Source organism: Drosophila sulfurigaster, chromosome 2R, assembly GCF_023558435.1.
Source record: "Drosophila sulfurigaster albostrigata strain 15112-1811.04 chromosome 2R, ASM2355843v2, whole genome shotgun sequence".
Lineage (NCBI taxonomy): Eukaryota > Metazoa > Arthropoda > Insecta > Diptera > Drosophilidae > Drosophila > Drosophila sulfurigaster.
This window is the reverse complement of record NC_084882.1, coordinates 24,416,528-24,441,258: the sequence shown is the minus strand read 5'-3', so window position 1 is coordinate 24,441,258 and position 24,731 is coordinate 24,416,528. Positions and strand designations below refer to the sequence as shown.

General features: G+C 41.2%; 2 protein-coding genes and 2 non-coding genes across 4 annotated transcripts; 3 read left to right on the top strand and 1 right to left on the bottom strand.

Moving 5' to 3' along the window:
• Positions 1-6,156: 6,156 nt before the first annotated feature.
• LOC133836759 (extended synaptotagmin-2) lies at positions 6,157-15,280 on the top strand. Its single transcript, XM_062267348.1, is given in 14 exon segments — positions 6,157-6,301; positions 7,134-7,225; positions 9,201-9,624; positions 9,737-9,999; positions 10,068-10,107; positions 10,211-10,237; positions 10,422-10,973; positions 11,033-11,203; positions 12,676-12,761; positions 12,994-13,042; positions 13,099-13,275; positions 13,335-13,760; positions 13,829-14,323; positions 14,609-15,280. Coding segments are annotated over 13 exon segments (2,805 nt in total). The 5' UTR covers positions 6,157-6,301; positions 7,134-7,220; the 3' UTR covers positions 14,699-15,280.
• On the top strand, positions 14,461-14,567 carry LOC133839712 (U6 spliceosomal RNA). Its single transcript, XR_009894123.1, has one exon. It is a non-coding gene; the product is annotated as a U6 spliceosomal RNA (small nuclear RNA).
• On the top strand, positions 15,173-15,279 carry LOC133839711 (U6 spliceosomal RNA). Its single transcript, XR_009894122.1, has one exon. It is a non-coding gene; the product is annotated as a U6 spliceosomal RNA (small nuclear RNA).
• A 169-nt stretch (positions 15,281-15,449) lies between the features above and the next one.
• On the bottom strand, positions 15,450-24,499 carry LOC133839133 (poly [ADP-ribose] polymerase tankyrase). Its single transcript, XM_062270481.1, is given in 8 exon segments — positions 15,450-17,025; positions 17,086-17,205; positions 17,207-17,243; positions 17,302-17,594; positions 17,651-17,808; positions 17,879-19,789; positions 19,851-20,633; positions 23,760-24,499. Coding segments are annotated over 8 exon segments (4,671 nt in total). The 5' UTR covers positions 23,950-24,499; the 3' UTR covers positions 15,450-15,846.
• Positions 24,500-24,731: the final 232 nt, after the last annotated feature.

The following is a 24,731-nucleotide window of genomic DNA, read 5'->3' as shown; positions in this document are numbered from 1 at the left end:
AAATAGTTTTTACCTCAGACAGAAAATAATTGGAGTGTGATTTTTTTATTTTTATTTTATTAACCAGCAACGAACCAGCACAAAACACGACGTGCGGCATTCAATCTACAACTCAATGTTGTTCTGAAGTAGAGAAAAAAAAGATAATCAAAATATTTAATTCCATTTATGTACTTTATGAAGTAAATACAGTATAAACTTCATAAGAATGTCTACAAATAGTTGGAAAGGCATTGTTTAAGTTAAATGACTTGAATAAATAATATAACTTAAATAACTAAAATAAATTATATTTAATTTTTTGTATATATAAATATTATTTATGTTTTTGAATTCTCTAATAGTCAAAAAGCGTTTTAAAAATAATCGCCTAGGCAACTTTAGCATTTCTTCAATGACTGCAAAACTATTCGCTGTTGGTTTGAGCTTCGCCATTTTAGCAGAGCACAGTGCTTCTCAAACCGCGCGCATGCTTGAGCTTTCATTTAAATTGAAACTTGCAATTAAATTACAATGTAAACATATTTAAGTATATTTACAAAATAAAAGAAACAACTCTGCAACACATTTAAAATAAGAAAATAAATAATTAAATTAAATCTTCAAACTAATGTTTACAATTTATGTAGCTATAAATTTATAAAATGCTAATAAGCATTTAATACCCAAACGATTATTCGCGTGCATTCTGCTAATTTTAAAATGTCCACCGAAATTGAAAATAAATACAGCGCAGCGATGCGGCTGCACTTCGCCTAATGTGCTGCTATTTGTGGCAGCCACCCCAATTGACAGTTGCTGCAACAGTTGTTTCCCACATTTTGGCGCCAAAAATAGCAACGAATGTAAACAAACGTCAAGCTGCTGTGTCGCAAATGTGCTCAACACCATGGCCAAAGCTCTCTCTCTCTCTCTCGCTTGGCGTCTCTCTGACAATGGGATTGTTTGAGTCGTTTTTTGTGCTGCCCGAAATGTGGGTCACACGCTGCGTATGAGTGATATTTGTGCGGCTGACATTGTGCGGCAGTCAGTTGTGCGCGAGACGCGTGCGATGAGCAACTGTTAAGGTCGTCCTTACGTCGTCCAAAAAAACGAAAAACAAAAACGCTTTCGCTGTCGTTGTCGTTGTCGTTGTCGCTGACTGTGACTGTGACGTTAACCAAACAAGAACGAAGCGCGCGCTTTTCTTTTGTGGAAATTCCGGTTTGCCAGCTTCGAATCAATAGCCCAAGTGAAAGGATCAAAGAGAAAAAAGTTGAAAAAAAAGTGTCACACAGCAATTGTGGTGTTGTGTTTCTTGCCTCTGCCAAAACTCGTTGGCTTCTTGTGTCCCCGTGTCGCGCCTTGCGAGACCGCCTTTCATTACTCAAGTGGCAGCAGCAGCAAGCATCTGAGACTGGGACTGAGACTGGGAACTGGGACTGCAAAACTGTAAGCGAAATTTGCAAGTCAACATTAAAAAATGCAGTAGATGTAAGTGGTGGAGGGTCAAGCCTTTGGTTATCGCTTTAGTTTGCTGTTTATTGCTCTTGTCAGGATATTGTAACAGTGTCTGTGTGTGGGTGTGTGTGTTTATCTTCGTAATACTCTGAAAATTGTGGCAAACTATGGTACGCAGTGCGTTTGTTGTCAGCGCACAAGTGAGACAACGCTTTGAAGTGTCGCCACCAAACAAAAACGCACACAAACAGAGATGTCACCCAACAGCAAAGCTGACAACGGACAGACAGACAGACAGACAGACAGAAAGGCAGACAGACAGAAAGGCAGACAGCTGGACAGACAATTCGTTGTATCCACACATTTATGACGAGCCCGTTGAAGGATAACAACTTTTTTGTTATGGCTGCTTTTTGCACTTGACGCCAAGGATAATTAAAGTGAAAACCACATTCAGGGGCAACCAACAGAAGGCAGAAGCCTCTCACGTGGTGGCGGGTGTACTTTTGTGTGACAGTTATTGTTATTACTGTTGTGGTTGATCACGTACGCTGCTTTTTTCGGTATGATAAATGCACACACTCACAACTCACACGCACACACACACACACACACACAGGTTACAGCTTACAGCCGACAACTGTGACAGACGTCTCTGTTGGAAAGGAAAAGCTTAAAGCGAATTTTCACTTTACACTTTAGCAATGCAAATAAATACTCTATGAAATTGGGAGTTAACGCTAAAGGATCGTTCCACTACTTATAGTTTATAGATTACAATATTAATATTTTTATATTTGAATATTATTTTTTTTAAATGAATAATGCATATTTTTTATGTTTATAAAATGTAGTTATTCCTCACATAAATATTTGAGTTTTCACTTCACTTCAAATTAAATGCTTTAATGTTGTTTATATCCAAATTCAAAAATAAATAATTTGTTTACATTATTCTTAGTCTATGGCTGTAAATTTTATTACTTTAATTTAATGTTTACTACAATAACTTGTTCATAAATGCTATTAAGTTATGTGCACCCAAATATTATAAATGTTTCACTTCATTTTAAATTTCTTCAACTTCTACATCAAGAAGGCATTTAAAAATATGTTTTTGTATGAGCAGAGCACAAAAAAAATATAACGAACAACTTTCACAGATTTTCTTTTTTGTGTATTCTAATCCACCTGCAAACGTGTTGGAAATTTTAAGTGGAATTAAGAACAGACTTTTTCCCAAGTTTAGCTAACATAATTTATGGCATATTAAATAAGATTTTTAAGACAAACTTAAAGAGGACTTGTTTAATAATTAAATCCAGTAGGTTGCTTAGGCCAGATTTCTTTTATAGTTGGATTAAAATTCTGTTCTTGCTTGCCATATGGTATCATATTTTTTTTCGAGGATATCTTGTAGTCAATCTCTTAGAGCCATCAGCCGCTTAATTGCTTCCCTCGGTCGCCGACGATTTCCGTGCGTGTTTCCTTTTGTTTCTTTCTCATTTTTATTCCATGTTGTTGTTGAGAATTTTTTGGAAGCAATTGTTTTTCTGCTCGTTTTGTTGTGGTCCTGTTTCTACTTACCTTGTTTGTGGCATTTTTATTGGACTTTTCGGGGCACAACTTCTGTATAATTCATAAGCAAACATTCGAATTGTGCATTTAGTGGGTTTTTCTCGGTGTCGGTTTGTGTTTTGCCGTCCGGCAACGTCGGCTGATTGAAGCGATAATAATGTCTATTAATAGTTCCCATCCTGACTTAACCGCAATGAGGAGAGAAGCATTTGGATTTTTGGGGTCTAGAAATTGTGAATACATACACAATATTCGTAAGCTGGCATATTTGTTAGCTAATTTAATGGTCTGCCTCGGTTTTGGCCCACATAAGTGTCTGGCTCAGGTTTCAGTTTTTGTTGAGGATTAGATTAAGGTTGAGGCTGAGGCTGAGGCTATGTGCTTTCATTTACCATCGAGTTTTTGCTTACTTTATATGTATCCCTGCGGCCATTTTACGGAAACATCATCAGGAAACGAGTACTCGAGTACATGCTGTGGCAGAGTCAAATTTTCATATGGCTTTTCCGGTGGAAAACTTGTGCTTTAATAGCCGACGGCTTTAAGGATTTAAGCACTTCTGCGGCCGACTGTAAAGAACTTTGTTTAAATATTGAATGCGATGTGTGGATGCAAATTGTATTGCGAGTTGGCGAGCTGAATGAACTGACGAAGTGAGAGCAAGTGAGGCATATAATATCATACTATGTTTCGCTCTGTATGTATGTGAATTCCATATGAAGTGTGGCAAGCGAGATTCGCTGTGATTCAAACATGAAATCATGCGACAATCTTGCATAAGTTTTGCCTGAATCATTACGTATTTATGTGTGTGCTTTTTGGAATATTCCCAGCTGGTTGCAGCGCACTAATTGAGTTTTCTGCGCGTGTCCTGTTTATTACAATTATAAAAAGGAAACCGAACGCACCAGCAACAGGAGAAACCTAATCACATGCTGTTCACAGTTAATAATCTATTCAACATGTGTAAAGCTAATGCAGCTAATTAACTCAATTTAGTTTCATTTATGAGTCGCACGAACGCGTGGCATGCAATCAATGCGCAACTGTCTTGTTTCACAATCGCCTCCATTTTCTTCTCTCTTACCTATGGGCTGACAATTTGTCACATTTACGCTTCGATTCAAATCGAATCGTTGTGCTTTACTGCACACCCAATAAATCAACGACTACGGCAACGTGACGTCATTTATCCAAGCACGAAAAAACTCAGTGCTTGGCAAAATATGAGAGAAAACAAACACACAAACATCCTAGATGCCTTAAAGGACAATTTCAACTTGTTTGCTTGGCTGACGTTCGCTGCTGACGGCTTCAACCATTCAACCTCATGACCCCAATTGATGTTGCAAGTTCTTGTGGCACAATTGTCGACGTGGCAGCGCTTAAAAGCGTTTACTACACTGTCGACAATCAATATGCAAACATCACAGTTAAAGCTATGAGTATACAACTGCTTCACTTAAAGTTTGAGGGACAAAAGTTGTGCCCCAGACCTTATTACACATACGACCCGTATGCTCAATTCAAACTAAAAAAAAAAAACAACAAAATGAAGATAGGGTAAATCAAATATTTATTGAACAATTACTTCAAATCAAATCACATGCAATGAACAATAAAACTGAAGGCGTGGCACGTGAGACGTGAGTAAGCAGCCAAAAAAAAAATGAGTTGAAATTGTATGAGCAATAATAAGAAATTTGCAAAAGTATTTAAGAATTAAAATCAAGGAAATTGTGTCCAGTAAATATTCATGTTATTGTCGTCTCTAATTGGCGTATAATCACTTTGAGACCGGAGGCACTAAGCATATCCTGAGCAAGCACAAGGCAAATGCTTGGCAAATTTCAAAATTCCCCAGGAGCGGAATTTCATGCAGGCATTTGACTGGCATTGCCAGCAGCAGCAGCAACAACAGCAACAGCAGCAGCAGCAGCAGCAGCTGAATGTCCTTCAACAGCATACATGCCAAGCCCTCCTGCAGGCAAACAATGTGCACTAAAGTGTGTTGCGTGTGCAAGTGTGTGTGTGTGTGTGTTGAAGGCCACATTAAAGCTGGACCAGGTGTAGGTTTGTTTGTGTTTGATTTGCGCTTTTTTTTTTGTGGCGCTTCCTCTCAGTTTACCTTTTAATCTGCTGGCGGCATTAAAATTGCATACGCCATGCGATTATTACTCATACGTCATGTGTTACATGCCCATTTGTTATTTATGAAAAAGCACATGCTGGCTGCTACTCTAGCTTTAATCCGACACAGCTTATTGCGGTCTGTTCCCTCAACGCGTATGCCAAATTGCCCAAACTAACGACAAACAGCTATCAATTGCAACATCAGCCAACTTCTGCGGCTTCTGCAAAACTTGACAGCCACAAATAGCGACAATTAACAATTAACCGTTGATCTAGGTCCTGTCTATGTAATTAGCCATTGTTCTGCCACTTACACTATGCAACATAATAACGTGATTACTGACTGTTATGTAACTTCTTAATGCCTATAAATTGGAGTGTGCTTAGCTGTTGAAATTTTATTACGTTCTTTCTTTTAGTTTAGTAAGAAAGCTCAAGGGAAATAATTACGTTTAATGTTTTAGTTTTATGCTGTTTGTTGAGTAATTAGCAAACATCATAAAGAGAGTAATAAAAGCTAGTCTTGGAAACCGGATTTGATTTATCACAAAATACTTTACGATTTCTTTAACATAATTCACATTATTACAGCGAATTCAATGAATTAAAATGTGTTAAATAAACAGATTACAAAGCAATTTCATTTAAATTGGAATTATTATGAGTAAGCTTCTTTGTGGTACAGAGCAGAATACAAAATACTTGAAGAATTCTTCAACATAATTCACAATGTGGCAACTACATAAATCATTCAATTCTTAGATGCTTAGTTGTAATTCAATTTTAATTGGAATAATGTTGCATTATGTGTTGTAAGCTGATTTGCTGTACAGTGTCGCCCAGCCTTGTTGAATCGGACCCCGCATGGCGCCAAAGAATCTACTGCTAATACCCGTAGAAACCGCATTGCCTGGCTGCTGTGCGGGAGCTTTTGCTCAAAACTCGCAAACGCTGCTAAGCTTTTACTCAAACATCTTCTATTGGCTGCCGCCTTCAGAATTTCCGTTCAGTTTTCAAATCGTCGTCGACGGCGACAAGTCGTCAAGCGCGTCGCGCAATCAGCAACAAATAAAAAAAATTAAAAAAAATCTAAGAAAAAAACGACAAAAACGAAAAACCAAAGAGAGTTTATAAAGTGTTGTTTTCTTGGGTGCGTAATACGATTTCTGCAATTGTTGTTGTTGCTCAAACTTTGGTTTCTGTTTGATGCGTAATCAGAGAATCCGGTTTCTAAGGCACCAAAATAAAACATTCAACAAATGAGCCGCAAAAACCAAAAACAAATGCGATTTGTTTACTTGTTGTTGTTTGGAGAATGAGCGAGAAATAGAACTTGATAAAAATACAGAAACAGTATTCCATATTGGCAACTTTTTATATCTACTTTGTATACTATATATTTAAGAATTTCAGATACTTGAAAACATTTGTTTGTGAATGTGTATGTGTGTGTGTGTGGCAATGTTTGTGAATTTCAAATGAATAACATTTTGTGTGTGAGCGGTTAAAAATACATTTATAGATATGCAGAATGTACTAGATACACATCATTTATTAACAATTGCAATTGAAAAAGGTCAGAAATTGTATTTCGGTGAAATTAAAAAGGCGGAAACTTGAAATTGAAAAAGGTCAGAAATTGTATTTCGGTGAAATTAAAAAGGCGGAAACATGCAGCGACAGCTCAATAAAATATTTTTATAGCTGATAAGTTTTCACAGCTGATTTGATTTGATAATTTGTCAGTTCAATATCTATAGAAATATAATCGAAATGGAAAAGTGTTCAAATAGCTCATAAATTTAATCGTCATAAATCAATTATACATTTAATCCAATTCAATTATACTTGAGTCATGAACAATTGAAAATAATTGAAAGAATTTACCCCTATTGTGTGCTTTATCAATATTTTATTTTATTGTGCTCGCACATATTTTTTGAATTTCTGTTTGTTTATTTATTGCAATTTTCATTTTTTAGCACTCGCACACAGACAACACAAACGGCAGAAGCTTCAAATAAACAACAAACAAAAAACACTGAGACGTGCACAACACTAACAAAACGATGAGGTGATGCAACAATTAACGTATTCTATTTTTTTTGTATATTCATTACATTATTTACACTATCAAGGAAACACTAAGCACATGGCCAGCAAGCAGGTCACCCGTATAACATGTTGAAATCGCACATTTAACATCAGCAACAACATCAGCAACAGCAACTACATCAATCAGTTGACTACGTCATTCTATAAAAACGCCGAGTGAATAAGTGAGACCGATTGAGAGCCAGCAATAGAGTGAGACTAGAGAGTGAGAGAGAAATAAATATCAAAATTCATATGTGAATAGTTGTTAAGTGAGTTCAAGTTCTTGGCTTGACTGGCATTGGGATGCCAATTGAAGGCAGCAGACAGCTAAAATTATGTCAGACATGACCTCCCATCTGCTTCGACTCTCTTTTCAGTCTCTCTCTCTCTCTCTCTCTCTTTGTTTATTTTGAGCTGCTTGGCTTTAGAAGGCACTCAACAGGTGCCCAGAGACCTAGACAAATTCCCACAATCCCAAGCAGCGCATTTGCCATGACAAATGTCCCGAGCTCTTGAGTAAATTCGAAAAATAAAACGTACGGAAATTAGCATAGCTTAGTAACGGCAACATTGACGACGCCTAGCTACCATTTAGCCTCCCACTTACCACCCGCTTACATTTCCATCAACTGAACTCATTACTTTATCGTTAAAACAAAAGCTCACTTCAACTTTATGGCATAACAATGAACAAGTTAAGACAATGGCAAAAAAGTTATTCTATACACGCTAAAGTCAAGGGATGAGCTTCAAAAATAACTCGGTTGTTGAAGACGTTAGAGAGTGGGAGATGGGGGCGTGGCAGCAGCAACTTGAAACGAAAATGAATTAAAACATAAACAAAATATTTTGTTAAGAAAAGTCAACAGTCAGCGACGCTGACGATGATGATGATGGCAATGATGGCAATGATGACGGTGCCAACGAGGGGGCGACAGGGCAGCGAGCAATTTGTAAATTTACCCAAGAGCTTTAAATTATAGATGAGCCCAAAAGAAGGCAGAGTGTTGTGGCCAATTGTGGCAAAGCGAAGTATTTGTACGCTCTCCTTTCAAAGGAAGAGAATTCGGTTGCTAATTATATGTATAAATAATTATGTTATACAAATATTTAATTTCTAGCAATTGAAAAATCGTTAAAGATAATACCACAAATATTTTCATCATTTTATTAGCATGTTAAATATTTATTTTTCTCTACTAATTGCAAAAAAACCCCAAGCATGAGCATGTACTTTATTTTAAACAAAGAGCAACATCTCTATCAAGTTTCCACTAGCTGTCGGATTCATTTGTTTGTTTTTGTTTGTGTATAAAAATACTTGTAGAATGTTGGGGTCGTGTCGACATTGCTTTCGCCTTTGCGTGTAAACTTTATGGCATTCGTCTCCTTCGCTACTACCCTTAGACATTTAATCATGATGCCATTCTGCGGGTTAGGGTATCAAAAACTACAAACACAACAGAGTAAATATACACCATAAAGCTGAATTATGGATGCTAACTTACTTTGAACTCAACAGGTGTTTGTTGTTGTTGCCACTTGTCCGACCCCCGTCGAAATGAAAGTATGTCAATTTCGCTAGCCCACGCGACGTATGCGTAATAAGTAAAGCATATAAAAGAAATTGCTCGTAACGTGAAAAGTGAATATTCGGTATAAAAACGAATTACGACGGCAAAGTTTACAACTAACACATACCATATAAAGACCATAAACATTTAGAATCATCTTTTTGCTAAACGTAGAAAAGTGACATCATCATCATCATCGAGAATCGACCGAGCAGAATGCCGGGACGCATCAAGATGAGGCGGCATTCAACGCTAATGAATCAGCTGCCCTATGTGTAATACTTTTTATCACCCGGCTAAACAAACGGCGCTAAAAACTATAAAAATAAATGGTATATGTATTATTCTTTGTGCTCATTTTATGCCTGTCGTTTGCAGTGATACAACTTCCGAAGGGTCAACTGTGCCGTTGGCTGAGTTTATTGTGCCACCGGATCCAGACCAAGATATACCCATTGTGCCGCTGGCACAATTAGCCGACATGAGTGAAGTGTCGCCATTGCCAGCGACGGCAAATGGAACCACCACAGCCACAACAACGACTGCAACAACAACAACGGTGGCAAAAGCACGCACCAGCGATGACAACAGCATATTCTCTGTGTTGTATTCGGTGAGCAAAAAGATCGCAATTGTGGGCTCCATTTATATGGTCGGCTATATGGGTTGGTCCGTCGCCTGGCTGATTGCACCCGTCATTCTGTCTGTGACCCGCGATCAGCTCGCCGCGTCAGCGCCTCGGCATGAGCTGCCCGCCTGGGTTTATTTCCCGGATGTGGAGCGTGCCGAGTGGCTGAATAAGGTAAGAAACCACAGCCACACTTTGGGTTCGCATAAAAGTTATTAGTGAAGTAAATGAGCCCAAATTTTTTGTGTTTATTCTTTGAATATTTATTATTTTTTTTACGACTGCAACAACAACAACAACGGGTTTACTGGCAAAAGCACGCACCAGCGATGACAACAGCATATTCTCGGTGTTGTATTCGGTGAGCAAAAAGATCGCAATTGTGGGCTCCATTTATATGGTCGGCTATATGGGTTGGTCCGTCGCCTGGCTGATTGCACCCGTCATTCTGTCTGTGACCCGCGATCAGCTCGCCAAGGCGTCGGAGAAGAAACGTGACATTGCAAAATAGGCCTCGGCCTTGGCCTCCGATCTGCAACGACTCTTCTGGCTTCTTCCATAAAACTTGGGAACTGGACGACTGGAAAATAGTTAATATGAAACGGACTCGATTCCAGTCGCATCGATGAGCTGCCCGCCTGGGTTTATTTCCCGGATCCAAAACACACGTCCAAAATCATCAAAATATGGATCGCAAAACAACATTTTAAGTTAAAGGAGTGGCCAGCACAGAGTCCTGATCTCAATCCGATCGTGATCGATACTGAAAACCGAGTGGCTGAATAAGGTAAAAATCTTGGACCAAGTATTAAAAAAAACATGAGCATAACTGAGTACATGCGAGTTTTTTGTTTTTATTTCGTAAATATAAATATTCAAAGAATAAACACAAAAATTTGGGCTCATTTACTTCTAATAACTTTTATGCGAACCGAAAGCACACTGCACAATGCTTGACAAATTTCGTACAGATCTTGAAGCAAGTCTGGCCGAATGCAAATCATTTTGCCCGCACCCTGGTCAAGGAGACAATCGAACCGAATGTGGCGCTCGCTTTATCGCAATACAAGATGAATGGCTTTCGCTTCGATCGCATCATCTTGGGCACGATTCCGCCACGCATTGGTGGCGTCAAGATCTACGATAAGAACGTGGACCGGAACGAGATTATCATGGATCTGGACTTGTTCTATGCCAGCGATTGTGACATCAATTTCTATTTGGGTGGCATGAAGGGTGGCATCAAGGACTTCCAAATACACGGCTGGGTGCGTGTGGTGATGAAGCCATTGATTCGCTCTATGCCGCTGGTTGGTGGACTGCAGATCTTTTTCCTCAACAATCCCAATATCGATTTTAATCTGGTGGGAGTGATTGATTTTATGGACATGCCTGGTTTGTCCGATCTATTGCGTCGCATCATTGTGGAGCAGATTGGCAATGTGATGGTGTTGCCCAACAAATTGCCCATTTCGCTCAGCGACGAGGTGCCCGCTGTGGCACTCAAGATGCCCGAGCCAGAGGTGAGTTATAGGTATTGAACCTAAACAGATGGTATTTTAATGTTCTTGTTTTTCCTCAGGGTCTGCTGCGCATTCATGTGGTCGAGGCCAAAAACCTGATGAAGAAAGACATCAGTGTGCTGGGTAAGGGCAAATCTGATCCATATGCCATTATCAATGTGGGCGCCCAGGAGTTTAGAACACAAATCATTGATAATAATGTGAATCCCAAGTGGGATTATTGGTGCGAGGTGCGTATACGCAATGCAGTGCATTGCAATGCAAAAAAAAAATTTAAAAGAAAAAATAAAACACAGCGTATGCTTTTTTGTAGTCTATTGTTGCCGTTTGCCAATCGATTGCTGCATGCCACACACACACACACACACACACATATATATTTATATCACTTACTTTGTTGATGCCGTAGCCTTTTGTTGTTCTGTTTATATCTTTCTATTATCATTTCATTTTTTTGATTTCCATGCATATTTCTTGACATTATGTACTCGTATTTTGTTTGTGCGTCTCGTGCCTCTGCAAACTATAGACGCCAGTTTTTATTGAAATGGGCCAATGGGTCGACATAATATTGAAGGACTCGGATGATAACAAAACAGATGAAGACCTCGGCAGGTAAGCTATATCCCAACTATATCAATCAATCAATCAATCAGGCTTGGGGTTATTCTTGAACACGATGAACTTGCAAATCCCTATCCAAAAATAAAATTCTCCCCCTCCTCCTAAATAGTATGTGAGTAATACTCGTAGTTAATTGTTTGTTTACTAGAAATGATGGCTTTCAACTGCTTGCTTGCATGTTAAGATCTAACTCCAATAAAGATTTATATGTTATATGGTATCTTCTCTTTCTCTCTCTCTCTCTCTCTCTTTCTCTCACTCTCTTCTCTATATATCAGTATTTTGTATCTTTCTCTCACGTATTTACGACACACACTTGTTTTTCTAGGCGAGTATTTTTACCACCATCAACCACTTGGTTGGTATTTCATTGTGGGACTATGATCAAAGTATGCCAGGCGTACAGGCCGATGATATATTGGGCAGGTTGTATTGCGGCATGATACTGTGTTCTAATTGCTAACTTCTAGTTGTTACTGCTTTATGAGTTCTTGTTGCGTTTTTATCTGTTCCCAAGTTGCGTCTCCTTAACTAATTACTGACTTAAAACTCTACTGAAACCAACTGCGAAATCAAGTAAAGATTTGATCCTATCAATCATAACGAAATAGAAAAGTATATTTATTATGATGAATTTTAGAATAATTCTCAATAAAATACCCCTATCTATAAAGTAAAGTCGTGACTCAAGTGAGTTAGTCACTGCCGTAGACTCTCTTTGTAACCTCACATTTGATATCGAACGCTTTCACAACAACACTAAAAGACTGACCGCTAAATGCTAACCATGTATTGAACTAACTACAGCCTATTACTAACTCTTGTTGCATGCCCTGAAACACACACATTCTATATTCGCAAACACTCGCCACCAGTTGCAGCACCCTGTATTGAACACTGCATGCTAAGTATGTAGTATAGAATTTCTAGAATCGTATTTAGTATATATAACAACAGATTAACTGTAAATACAATAACCAACCGTAGAGCCCTTTGTCAAGCTCGTTGCGCAAAACTAACAGTATTAATACAATATCTTCCATATTGCCATAAATTAATGTTGCCTGAATCGGAGAAGGCTGTGGTTGAGGTCTCACAACGTGCCATACTGGTGCTTAGACTCTTTGATTGGGATCGCACAAGTGATGACGAGTCGCTCGGCAGGTTAGGCAATGCAATCGATAACACATTAACATGAGTCTTCAATAAACCAAACACAATTACTACTAAAAACAAACAAGCCCGAACTTCTGAATAGTTCACACTCTACTCAAAACTCCCTAAAACAAACTCCACTTTCGACCCAAACCCCGCTTAAAACACTTAACAAATATACTTTTTTATAAATAAGATAAATATTTATCCAAGCACTAAATGCCATATTTATCAACTTTAGAGCCTCCATCGATATATCCAGCGTCATCAAAAAGGGCGTGCTCGATACTGTGAGTATTATAACAAAAAATAATAGTTTATTATTAATCCCTTAATCTCTGCACAGTGGCTTCCATTGGAAGAGGCCAAGCATGGCGATCTCCATGTGCGTTTGCAATGGTATAAGCTAACAGCCGATCCCAATGATCTGCAACAGATTCTTTTGGAAACTCAATTGCTGCGCGTGACAACCATGAGCTCTGCTGTGCTCAGCGTTTTCATCGACTCCGCCAGACATCTGAAGGTGAGTTCTCTATAGTTATTTCTCTACTTTTTTATTCACTAAACCAAATTTGTTTACAGCAAGCACGTGCCAACTCCAAACCTGATCCCTACCTCGTTTGCAGCGTCAACAAGCAGAAGAAGCAAACTGCAATGATTTTGCGTGATGATTCGCCTGTTTGGGAGCAAGGATTCACTTTCCTCGTAACAAACCCTGACAACGAGTGTTTGAATGTTAAGATCTATGATCAGAAGACTGGCAATGATATCGGTCAATACACTTATACTCTGAGCACACTTCTTCGACAGTTCAACATGGAAGTCATTCAGCAACCCTTCCAGTTGCAAAAGTCTGGACCTGAATCGAAGCTATATATGTCACTATCTCTGCGCATTATGAAAGCCGGTGAGATTGAGGAGTCAGATACTCTGGAACAAGCTGCCGCCTTGGCACGCAGCGCTTCCGTCAAGACACCCGAAGCCACGGTGACTCCTCCAGCTGTTAAGGTAAAAGTAAAATATTATTAACTAAGAGTAATACGTTAAAGACTTTTTATTCTGTTTTTTTTTTTTAGGATACTCAAGCCATCAACAAGCGCCTCTCCGCAGAGTCACCCATTATCGAGGAAGAACCCACTAAAGTAACACCAGTTATTTCAGCCTCCGCTTCGATGGAGAAACCCATCAGTGAAGTGGTCAGCCAAGTGCTAACCCATCGCGTACCCGAAACGACTTCATCGGCTGGCGAACATGGTCTAGGTCGCATTCAGCTCTCTCTCACGTACTCAGCACAACGGCAAAAACTCGACGTGATCATACACAAAATAAGTCATATACCTCTGCGCGATCCCAGCAGCATACCTGATCCATATGTTAAACTGTATTTGCTACCTGGCCGCAGCAAGGAGTCGAAGCGCAAGACCAGCGTCATCAAGGACAACTGCAATCCCACTTATGATGCGTCCTTCGAGTACCTCATTTCAATTGCCGAGCTGCGACACACCGAGCTCGAGGTCACTGTCTGCACACAAAAGGGTTTTCTATCCAGTGGCAGTCCCATCATTGGCATGGTAAGTAGCATTCAGTAATCCACCCCTAGCTAAGAAAGCGTCTACCTGAGGGATGCCAGACATACACGCGCTTGTAATTCCCAAGTTGTAGTTTGCCATGAGTGCAGTATAAATAGCGACTGCAATTTGCTAACTTCGTTCTTGCTTCGGCAGAACATATACTAAAATTGGAACGATACAGAGAAGATTAGCATGGCCCCTGCGCAAGGATGACACGCAAAATCGTGAAGCGTTCCACATTTTTTTGTTGACCCAACTAATATTTTTATTTATTTCTTATTGCAGCTCAAGATACCTTTGGATGACAGTGATATAACTACGCCGGCTGGTCTGAAGTCCTGGTTCGATCTACAACCAGAGCTAAAGCACGAGTAATGTCGCGAGCGTGGACAGCGGGAAATCTGAATCTCGAACAGCACAATCATACTGAACACTAAACACTTTTTTACAAGCTGCACTCAATTTTTTGTATTTGTTATGTGTATAAATTGTATTTATAATTCCTATTGAGAAACCCTGATTGGTCATAACCAAAAACTCTATTAGTCGTGCCTCTAAATCTTAACTCTCGATTGTAGTCCAAAAATAAAAAAAAACTTGTGTTTTCAACTTTAAATTAAAATACATACATATCTCATTTTATTACCTTATTGTAAAAAACCCCATTAAGTCCTTAGCCAGTTAAAGAACCATTTCGCGCTTAGTCGATGCTCAAACCGATTTGTATTGTCTCATACACAACTTAGAACATAGATGGCGCTGTCACGTAATTCTTTGTTTTTCTTGTAATTCCCAAGTGTTTATTTTCGGGGATGATGATTTATATAGGGCGCTTGTTGAGCTACATTCGTTCTTGCTTCGGCAGAACATATACTAAAATTGGAACGATACAGAGAAGATTAGCATGGCCCCTGCGCAAGGATGACACGCAAAATCGTGAAGCGTTCCACATTTTTTTGCTTATTGCCGATGCGACATTTGTATTTATAAATTAAAAAAAAAACCTATCAGTAACTTTTTTTGCTAATAGCAAAATTGCATTGTACTGCTTAAGTCAATAAATTCAAAGGCCAGCGTTGTTTTTATTTGTATATTTATGTATATTTAAATTTAATTGGAGTTTGAATTGTTGTCATTTAAATTAATTAGCTAACTTTAAAGTTTAAACACTTAAGTAAACGCGCGTGCATTATTTCATTTTCATATTTATACTTTCCTCGTCTGTATAATCGTTTGTGTATAATCGCTATTAATATTATTATTATTATTATATAATTACTCGTATTTCGAATTAAAATCACTCAAAAAATGTGCTGCTCTTTTGATTTGACGATCAATTTATATCGCTTACATGCTAATAGAATAAACGACGACGACAATGACGACGACACACAGTACACGACATTTATAGCTAATAATTGTAATAAAAGTCTAATAAGGAGCAGAAGTTTTAGGAGTAGACCAACAAATACAACGGCGACAAAGAGATCAAAATGCTGTTCATATTTGCAAAGCGGCCACCGTCACAACTCGTATGTAATATTATTCATATGATCGCGTGTTTTTCGAGCCTTAAACGGTGCCGCAAAATGCTCATAATCATAGGCGGTATCGCCGTTATACGATGAGCAACGACGCAAGCGATAATGTTGCACAAAGGAGCTGCTATATGGAGCCTGATTCCCATGTCCAGCACCAAAGCATCGCATTGCCGCACAAAGCAACGTGCACCAGCGCCACGATGAGAACGTGTAGAAGCGACGAGCGTTGCTGCTGTTGTTGTTGCCTTTGTTGTTGGACAGCAAATGCTGGCGACTGTGATGTAAATAGGGATTGTAATTAGATCTAAAGCTGCTGTCGCTGCTGTGTCCGCTGTCGTCACTACTGCTGCCACTTCGGCGCAGTCCTAGGCGAAAGAGATTGCCATTGTTGTGCGCCGCATTGGCAAAGTCCTCAAAATCCAAATGCGATTCATATTCAAAGTCACGATCAATCGAAACGGCGGGCGTTATGATCATAAATTGACTGTATTTGCGGCTCTGATGATGATTTAGACGTTGGTTACCACCACCTCCACCTCCACCGCCGCCGCCACCACGTTGATTGGCAATTGAATTGAGCAGCGTTTGATTTGTGTCCACCGATGAGTAGCTATTGCTATTCGATATTGGTGACATATCATTGTTGTTGTTGCTGTTATTATTGCTGCTGTTGCTATTATTGTTATTACTAATGCTATTATAGCTATGGTTGTTGTTGTTGTGCGTAAAGACGCCCGCTGGTGTTGGCTGTGTCGTGGTCACCATCGGCGTCGATTGCTGCGGCTTATAATGTTGATATTGCAACTGCAATGGCAGCTGTTGAGGCTGATGTTGCCGCTGCTGTGTTTGTTGTTGGTGTTGGTGTTGTTGTTGCTGGTTCGTTTTGGCGTGCCGATGCCGCCTCTTGGCAATTGGAGCTGTGGCTGTGACTGTGGCTGGAACTGAAACTGGAACTGGATTCGGAGATAGAGCTGGTACCAGAGCTGGAGCTGGAGCTATAGCCGGCGCTGGAGCTGAGGTCTGTTGTTGTGGTTGCGGTGCTGGCGATGTCGTTGTAGGCGTCGAGCCAACAGAGGGCATCCATCATCTTGTTTCCTCCGCACCGCTATTACTGTCATCGGGCTTGACAATTTGGTAGGTTATCAAGTACTCTGGATAAGACTGCAAACATAAAACCAATGATTAATAAACATGCAATGAAATAGCAGCAGCAATAGTTACCTGTTCACCCCGATAGACAACGTATTCAGCAAAGTGCAGACCGCCTGCCGAAGGGCGACCAATGACTGAATGATGTCCGGGCGGCGCATGAGCCATCTTCATGGCGCTATACTGCAAAAAACGATTTACCCAGTGCAACTCGGCACAAAAGCAATTGCCTGCAAGCAAACAAAAGTAATTAATTAAAGTTTTTTTAATAATATAGGCAATAATTACCTGGGGCAAGCATAGCATGACTTATCCTTGTGCGATGGACAACCGATGCCGCCGCCAATTCCATACACATACTGATTACTCTTGGAGCTGTGCTCAGCGAAGTAAATGCCCGCACCAAACATGCCGCCAATGTAGGCGTGACGCTCGTCAAATCCACGCTGCACAATCGCATTAATGAAGGGACTGCCATGGAAAAGCATGCGCTCATTTGACTGCAAGAAGTTCTCCTCGGCAATCTCCTGGCGGCGATGAGCATAACGCTCCCACAATTTGCGATTCTGTACCTTTTGTACCTGCGAATGGAAGGCAATTAAAGTAAATGTAAATATCAAGATCGAAGTTCACTTACCCGCACTACGTTGTAGCGTGTAAAATAGCCACCCGCTTGGCCATTGTCACGATGCTCGCGTATTGTTGCCTGCATTTCCTCCTCGACAGCCACAAACTCTTTGTCATCCGGCAGCAGATCGACGAGCAACGTGCACAAATTCACATTGTTGCCAATGCCTGAATATATTAAATAACAATAAAAGTTTAATAATATCCCCACATTTAATAGCACATTAATTTAACTCACCTGTCGTTGCGCGCAGCTGGGCAATGCCCTTGAGTATCTTGTGTCGAAAACCGTAGGCGGACACGCCCACCTGCTTGAGATCATCGTGACCCATCTCGGCCAGTATATCGAGTGTGATCTGCTCCCGTTCGAACAGCTCAATCAAATGATGCAACTGCTGGCTGCTCAAGAATCCCGAGACATTTGTAATGGACTCAGGATCAGAGAGCAACTCCTCGCTGCCCGAATTCTCAGCGCCATGCGCCTCTGCACCTTGCGCAGGACTGATGCGAGTGGCGCAACTGTTCAGTGGCAGCGGCACTGGTACACTAAGCGTCATGGAAGCACCCGACGGCAGCAGCACCGTCTCCGTGGTGGGTGAGAGCATCGAGGCCGATGCTGCGGCAGCTGCTGCGGATGTCGATGAACATGTTGCTGTTGCAGCGGCAGCACTGCAGGCGGCATCTGGTGCAGGCGAAGTGCTGCTCAAGGATTGCGTGGAAGCACGAAGCGCCTGTTGGCTCAGCGACGTGGCCATCGCATCCTGCAGCAGGCATTTCACATCATCCGCTGTGGCCAGCTCAATGGGTGTTTGACCCTCCTGATTCTTCATATAAGCATCCGCACCGTGGGCCAAGAGCAGCGAACAGAGCTGTGTGCGTCCCTTCTGCGCAGCTTCATGCAATGGCGTAAAGCCCCATTTATCGGTGGCATTCACCACGGTCTTGTGCTTGATCAGCAGCGCTGCAATATCCAAGTGTCCATAGGAGCTAGCATTGTGCAACGGAATCAGGCCACCCTTATCCTGAGCATTGACATCGGCGCCATTCTCCAGCAAATATTCGGCACACTCAAAGTTATTGTAGCCGGCGGCCAAATGCAGCGGCGTCGAATTGCGTCCATTCAAATCGCGGCAATTGATCGTCTCTGGCGTCACCAGACGCTGCACACGCGCCAAGTTGCCCTTCTTGGCGGCATCCAGCAGTGCCGATGGACCACGCAGCAGCTCGGCAACATCGTGATCCGAATCCTTGACAAGATCCGCTGGTGTGGCACCATCACGATTCTTCTTCATGGGATCAGCGCCATGTTTCAGCAGCAGCTTGCATATGTCGTACTTTCCCTTGGCAGCAGCCTCATGCAGAGGCGTAAACTTCCACAAATCGGATACGTTGACATTGGCGCCATGCTTGACGAGCAGCTCGGTTACTTCGTAATGTCCATACGAGCAGGCATTGTGCAACGGCACTAAACCGCCCTTATCTGCGGCATAGACCTCAGCTCCGTGTTCAAGCAGAAACTGAACGACAGGCACACGATTAAAGCCAGCAGCAAAGTGCAACGGCGTCGAATGGCGTCCATCCAGATCACGACAATTGACTGTATGTGGATTGTTAAGCACTATGCGTCGCACTGCATCCAAATCTCCGGCCTTGGCTGCCTCCAGCAGATGTGTCTCGCTGTCTGGTGGATTCTTTAGCAGCTTTAGCACATTATCGGAGGCCAGCTGTGCGGCTGTTAGGCCTTCCAGCGAGATAATATTGCTGTCCACAGCATAGGAGAGCAACAATCTCACCGCCTGCTCATCACGTGCACAACGATGCAGCGCTGTCTGGCCAAGACTGTCCAAGGCATTGACCTTGGCACCCTGCTTGAGCAGCGCCTCCATAGCATCATAGTTCAGCAGCTCGGCGGCCAAGTGAAGGGGCGTAAGGAACGCCTTGTTCTTCTCGTTGAGCAGCGCTCCCTTGCGTGTCAGCAGCTCGACCAGCTGCTTGCGTTTGGCATCCTGACAGACGACGGCTAAATGCAGCGGAGTGTCACCCGTATACGGATGCACAAAGTTAACTATTTCGGCACAGATGAGCTTCTTCGCACGCGACAAATCGCACTTTCGACAAGCGTCCAGCAGGCAGTGTCCCTTGTACTCAACTGAAATGGGAAACAACAATTTAGAAAGCAGTTCTTCCGGTGATATACACGGAATACTTACAGGCAATGCGTTCGCGCAGCTCTCGCGTTGGTGCCGCATCGATGGCCGACTTGTTGTGGCAGTTGAGGAGCGTGGGATCAGCACCGCGACTCAGCAGCAGACTGCACACCTCCACTCGGCTCTTCGAGGCAGCCTCGTGCAGCGGCGTAAAGGCCCACAGATCATTGGCATTGACATTGGCACCCGCCTGTATCAGCAGCTTGGTAACATCAAAGTGTCCATACGAACAGGCATTGTGCAACGGCACCAAGCCGCCCTTATCCTTGGCATGCACATCGGCGCCATTGGCCAGCAGTATTTCTACGATGCCAATGCGATTGTAGCCCGCAGCCAAGTGCAACGGAGTCGAGCGACGTCCGTCGCTAGCATGACAATTGACATTGAGAGGTGTGAGCAGCGCCAGCAGACGATCCTCGGCACCCGAGCGCGCAGCCTCGAGCAACTCATCCTTGCGATACTCTCCGGTTAGCACGGGACGTGTAGCATCGTCAGCCAGTTCAAGTGGCGTCTTCTGCTCCGAATTGCGTATGGTGTGATTGGCGCCATGCTGCAGCAGAGCGAGGCAAACATCCACTTTACCCTTGCTGGCCGCCTCATGGAGCGGCGTGTAGTTCCAGTTGTCGGTGGTATTCGGACTGGCTCCGGCCTTGAGCAGCAGACGCACAACCTCGGCATGGCCAAACGAGCAGCAGTTGTGCAGCGGATGCAGTCCACCTTCATCGCAGGCCTGTATCGAGGCGCCGCTGTTCAACAGAAACTCGACCACCTCGCGACGTCCATAACCTGTGAGGTTGCCAAAGGGGGGGGGGGGAAAGAGAAGAAAGAAAGAAAAATGTACTCAGTGTTAGACTCAATGCTAATAATAATGTGACAACAGCAATGACAGCAAGCCCTAAAAGTGGCTCACATGGTTGTTTCGTTGGTTATCTGCATTTTGCCATTGTTCGACAAGTGAGGGGGAATGCTTTGGAGGAGACCTTGAGGGAGGAAGCTAACATAAATTTCCGGCAGTCCGGCACCTTGCAGCATTTTATTGGTTCTAATAGCAGTCGAGTGACCTTGTTGGCATCATAAATCTTTGTCTTGCTTATTGTTTAAACAACAAAAGCAAGCAAAACATGCTTCAGATAAAAAGCAGTGAAGGAAAGCAGCTGTCAACACACACCCCTGATTTAACCATTATCACTTCCTATTTGATCTAGTTAACATTTTTGGCGAATCTCTGAATACGTGTTGAGGACAAACGAAAATAAATAAACCGAAAAGATTGCAGAAATAAATTAACAAAAGAGTAAAGTTAACTGAAAGATTAATTGTTTCGTTTCAAACTAAAACAAATTATCAAAAGACTTCAATCGCAGCTCGTTTCGGTTCATCAACTTTATTCTATACTAACTCTAATCTCAAACCACGTATCAACAACAAACGTTTTTATTTAAAAATGCTTTAATTTACAAAACATTAGTTCGCATTTAATATAAACATATTTATTTTCATGAACTTGGTTTATTTATTATACTATATGTATCTAAACTTTAATCTCAAATCACGTATCAACAAATGTTTTTATTTTAAAAATGTGTAAATTTTTAAACTACAATCCAGTTTCAATTAAAACATATTTATTTTGAAAAAAATCGGAATTTACTTCAAATTGATGTGAAAGAATGTTCTTTCTAGGTGATACCTTTTAGCCTGTGATCTTATACATAGTATGTTGATAGTTACATCTCTATCTAGCTCCATTAATCATTCAAAAATCAAGTCAAACCCCGTTATACATAAAAGATTACTCTGATCTCGAATCACATTTCAGTAAATGTTTCCCAGCATGCTTGTATTTACAATACATTGCCATTTAAATTAAAGTTCATCAAGTTCATAAAGTGCATTATTTAACCTAAATATAATATGGTTAAATTGTTGATTATGTTATAACGTGCAAAATAATTAATGAAATTTCGCCTTAGCTCTTGATCTCTTGATCCTCAACACGGAAACGAATAATACTGGCAAAAAAACGATTGCAATAATTACTGGCCACAAAGAAACAGCTCAAAAATTAAAAATAGTCTTCATTAATTATCTTTAAATATAGAGCAAAGACTTGAATAGCAATGAGAACCGTATCGAAATTAGTATTATGCACTCTTCCCCGAAATCTTTTTTACGAAATCAATGCAAACATTTTTTTCTGTTGTTGTTTCTATTTTTGTTGTTGTTTTTGTTTTGCTGCCGTTCACTTTTGGTTAAACAATTACGAAAGTTGTGTGTGAAAATTAATAGAATGGAAAATGTTATTAACTACTCAGTTGTTAAGCAATTGAATATTTATTGCTTTAAATAGTTTTGCGCTGTTGAGGATTGTTTTATAGTAGGTAACAATAAACTTAATATAACAACACGCTTAAATACCCGTACTTTATTAATAATAATAATGTTGAAGGTTAATTAGCTCAACAGTTGTTATACTTCAGACATATGTTTGTCGGGCTATGTATTTGATTAGAGTTAACATGTATAAGAGCGAGGGACTTGAAACTATATCAGCACATACTCGAACGTGTTGGAAATATTTATCAAGTTTCTTATCGTCCAGATAAATGAGAAAGCTGTGCAAATAGCTAAGAGAGATAACCGAGCGAGTCGGATAAACAATTTAATGAATAGTAAGTGTGAGTATGTGAATTCTTTTTTCGTAGGGAAACGTGTTGCAATTTGCAACAGGTGAGGGGTGAAGGGTGAGAGGTGGGAGTGGTGAGTGAGCTGGCCTGTTAGCCAGTTAGCTATAGCTAGCACAACAAGGTGAAAACTCTGTCAATACACAACAATAGTAGTCGCAATAAAGCAGACCTCTTGGAGATCTCACTTTTTTTTCAGAACGTGACAAAAGACATGACAAAATGGATGGCAAACCAGTTTAGAAAGACAGCAGCAGTAACAACAACAACGACAAAAAAACGGTGCATGAATCATAGACGACGACAAAACAAAAAACAAAAAATATAAAAAAAAGCCACAAATTGATATGCAAAGGGCGTGAAACTTCCTCCAAAGTCAAAAGCAGTCAAAAGGTTTTTTTAATTAGATAAGGAGTTGGGGGAGTGCGCTGCAAACGGTTTTGGCAGCGTTGTCAGCTGGGCGTGACAGCGACGACAAGCTTGGAGAGCTTCAAGCACAAAAAAGTGAAATTTGTAATTGAACTTTATTTGGGGCCTCAAGTCGACAACATTTTGTTGCTGTTTCTGCCGTTGCAAACAAGGCCGAAACAGCGCAAAAGATGCAAAATATTTTGATTGTCAAAGACGTCAGCAAAGCGAACGCAGCATGATGTTGCTGCTGCAACCCCTTTGGCTTTGATGCTGACCAGGGTGAAATTTTGAAAATAGCAAAACATGTTGCAAAAGTGCAACACATAGCAAAACAGTCGAGCAACGAGGAGTGTGGAGGGTTCCGGAAACAAACCGAGCAGAAAAGTAGGTCAACTCTCGACGCCGTCACTCGAACCGAACAGCGAGTGTCCGACCGAGTGGCGAGCGAGTGAGGAGAGGGGAGGGAGGGGTTTTCTCCCCAACCTCCATCCCACATTCCAACCCCAACCCTAGGCCAGGCCCAGACCCAGACCCAGGCAACACAATGACGCTTGTCACACACACATACACACAACACACACCCAATGTGTAAAGTAGATCAAGGCCAGAACAGAACCAACTGCCAGCTAACGAATGCACACACTGACTGTGTATCTGTTTTTCGAAGGGGGAGGGGAATGATGCGAGGGGGTTGCAAGCGAGTCCTTCAACCTTGCTACACTTTCGTATAGACAGACAGAACCGTTGAGAAACGGTGTACGATAATGATGATGATGGATATGAAAATACTTAAAACTAAACTTGGTGTGTGACTTACCCGCTGCAAAGTGCAATGGCGTCGATTTGCGCCCTGCGGTGTCGCGAGCATTAACCGTTTGTGGCGTTATCAGCTTCTTCACTTTAGCTATTTCACCTGTTTTACAGGCCTCGAACAGCTCACGCAACGGATCGTTGGCCATGACCGTATCGAGATTAACATTTAGTATAGCGCGACTGCGACTGGCCATTGTGCTAGTTGTTGTTGCCCCTCTTCGCTCCACTTTTTGAATTTTTGTTTTGTTTACACGCACGCACACACACTCTCAGACACAAACTACTCTGCTGAGGAGCAGCTGACGCCGCGCCCTAAAAAACCAGCCACGAGTAATATGCGTTATATGTATTATATATATATATATCTTGCACCCAAAAACAGATGCTTATCTTAGTTGCGACTAACTTGAGTTCATCATGTTTATGCAGCTGTGAAACATTCGCTGGCCATTTTTGCTGCTCCACACACACACTCACTCACGGACACACATACATAGGCACGATGTGGAAACACTTAAGGGGCCCCTTTTTGGAGCAACAATTGCTGGAGTTGCCTCGCAGCCAATTCGGATTTACAACACTTAGCTTTCTGCTTTTTTTTGGGTTTTGGTTAATCACACAACGAGAATGCACTAAAATCAATACGAATGTATGAAAAGTTTTTTTTTCTCGAGAGCTACTTGCTGCTGCTGCTGCGCTGCGACACTTGCAGTTGTTTTCGTTCAGCTTTGCGAATAGGATTGTTGATATCATATCGATATATAAGCCAAGTCGATTACTTGACCACGATAGGTCTCAGTGTACTTGACAATTATCAGTGTGTGCACACTGGCAGCCGCTGTAGAGTATATCGATTACTGGCTCTATATTTATTTCATTTTTTTGTATTATATCGCCGCTTAAGATAAATATTATAATAACAGTAATTTATATGTAAAATCTACATTATTAATTTGTTGATTATATATTTTTGAAT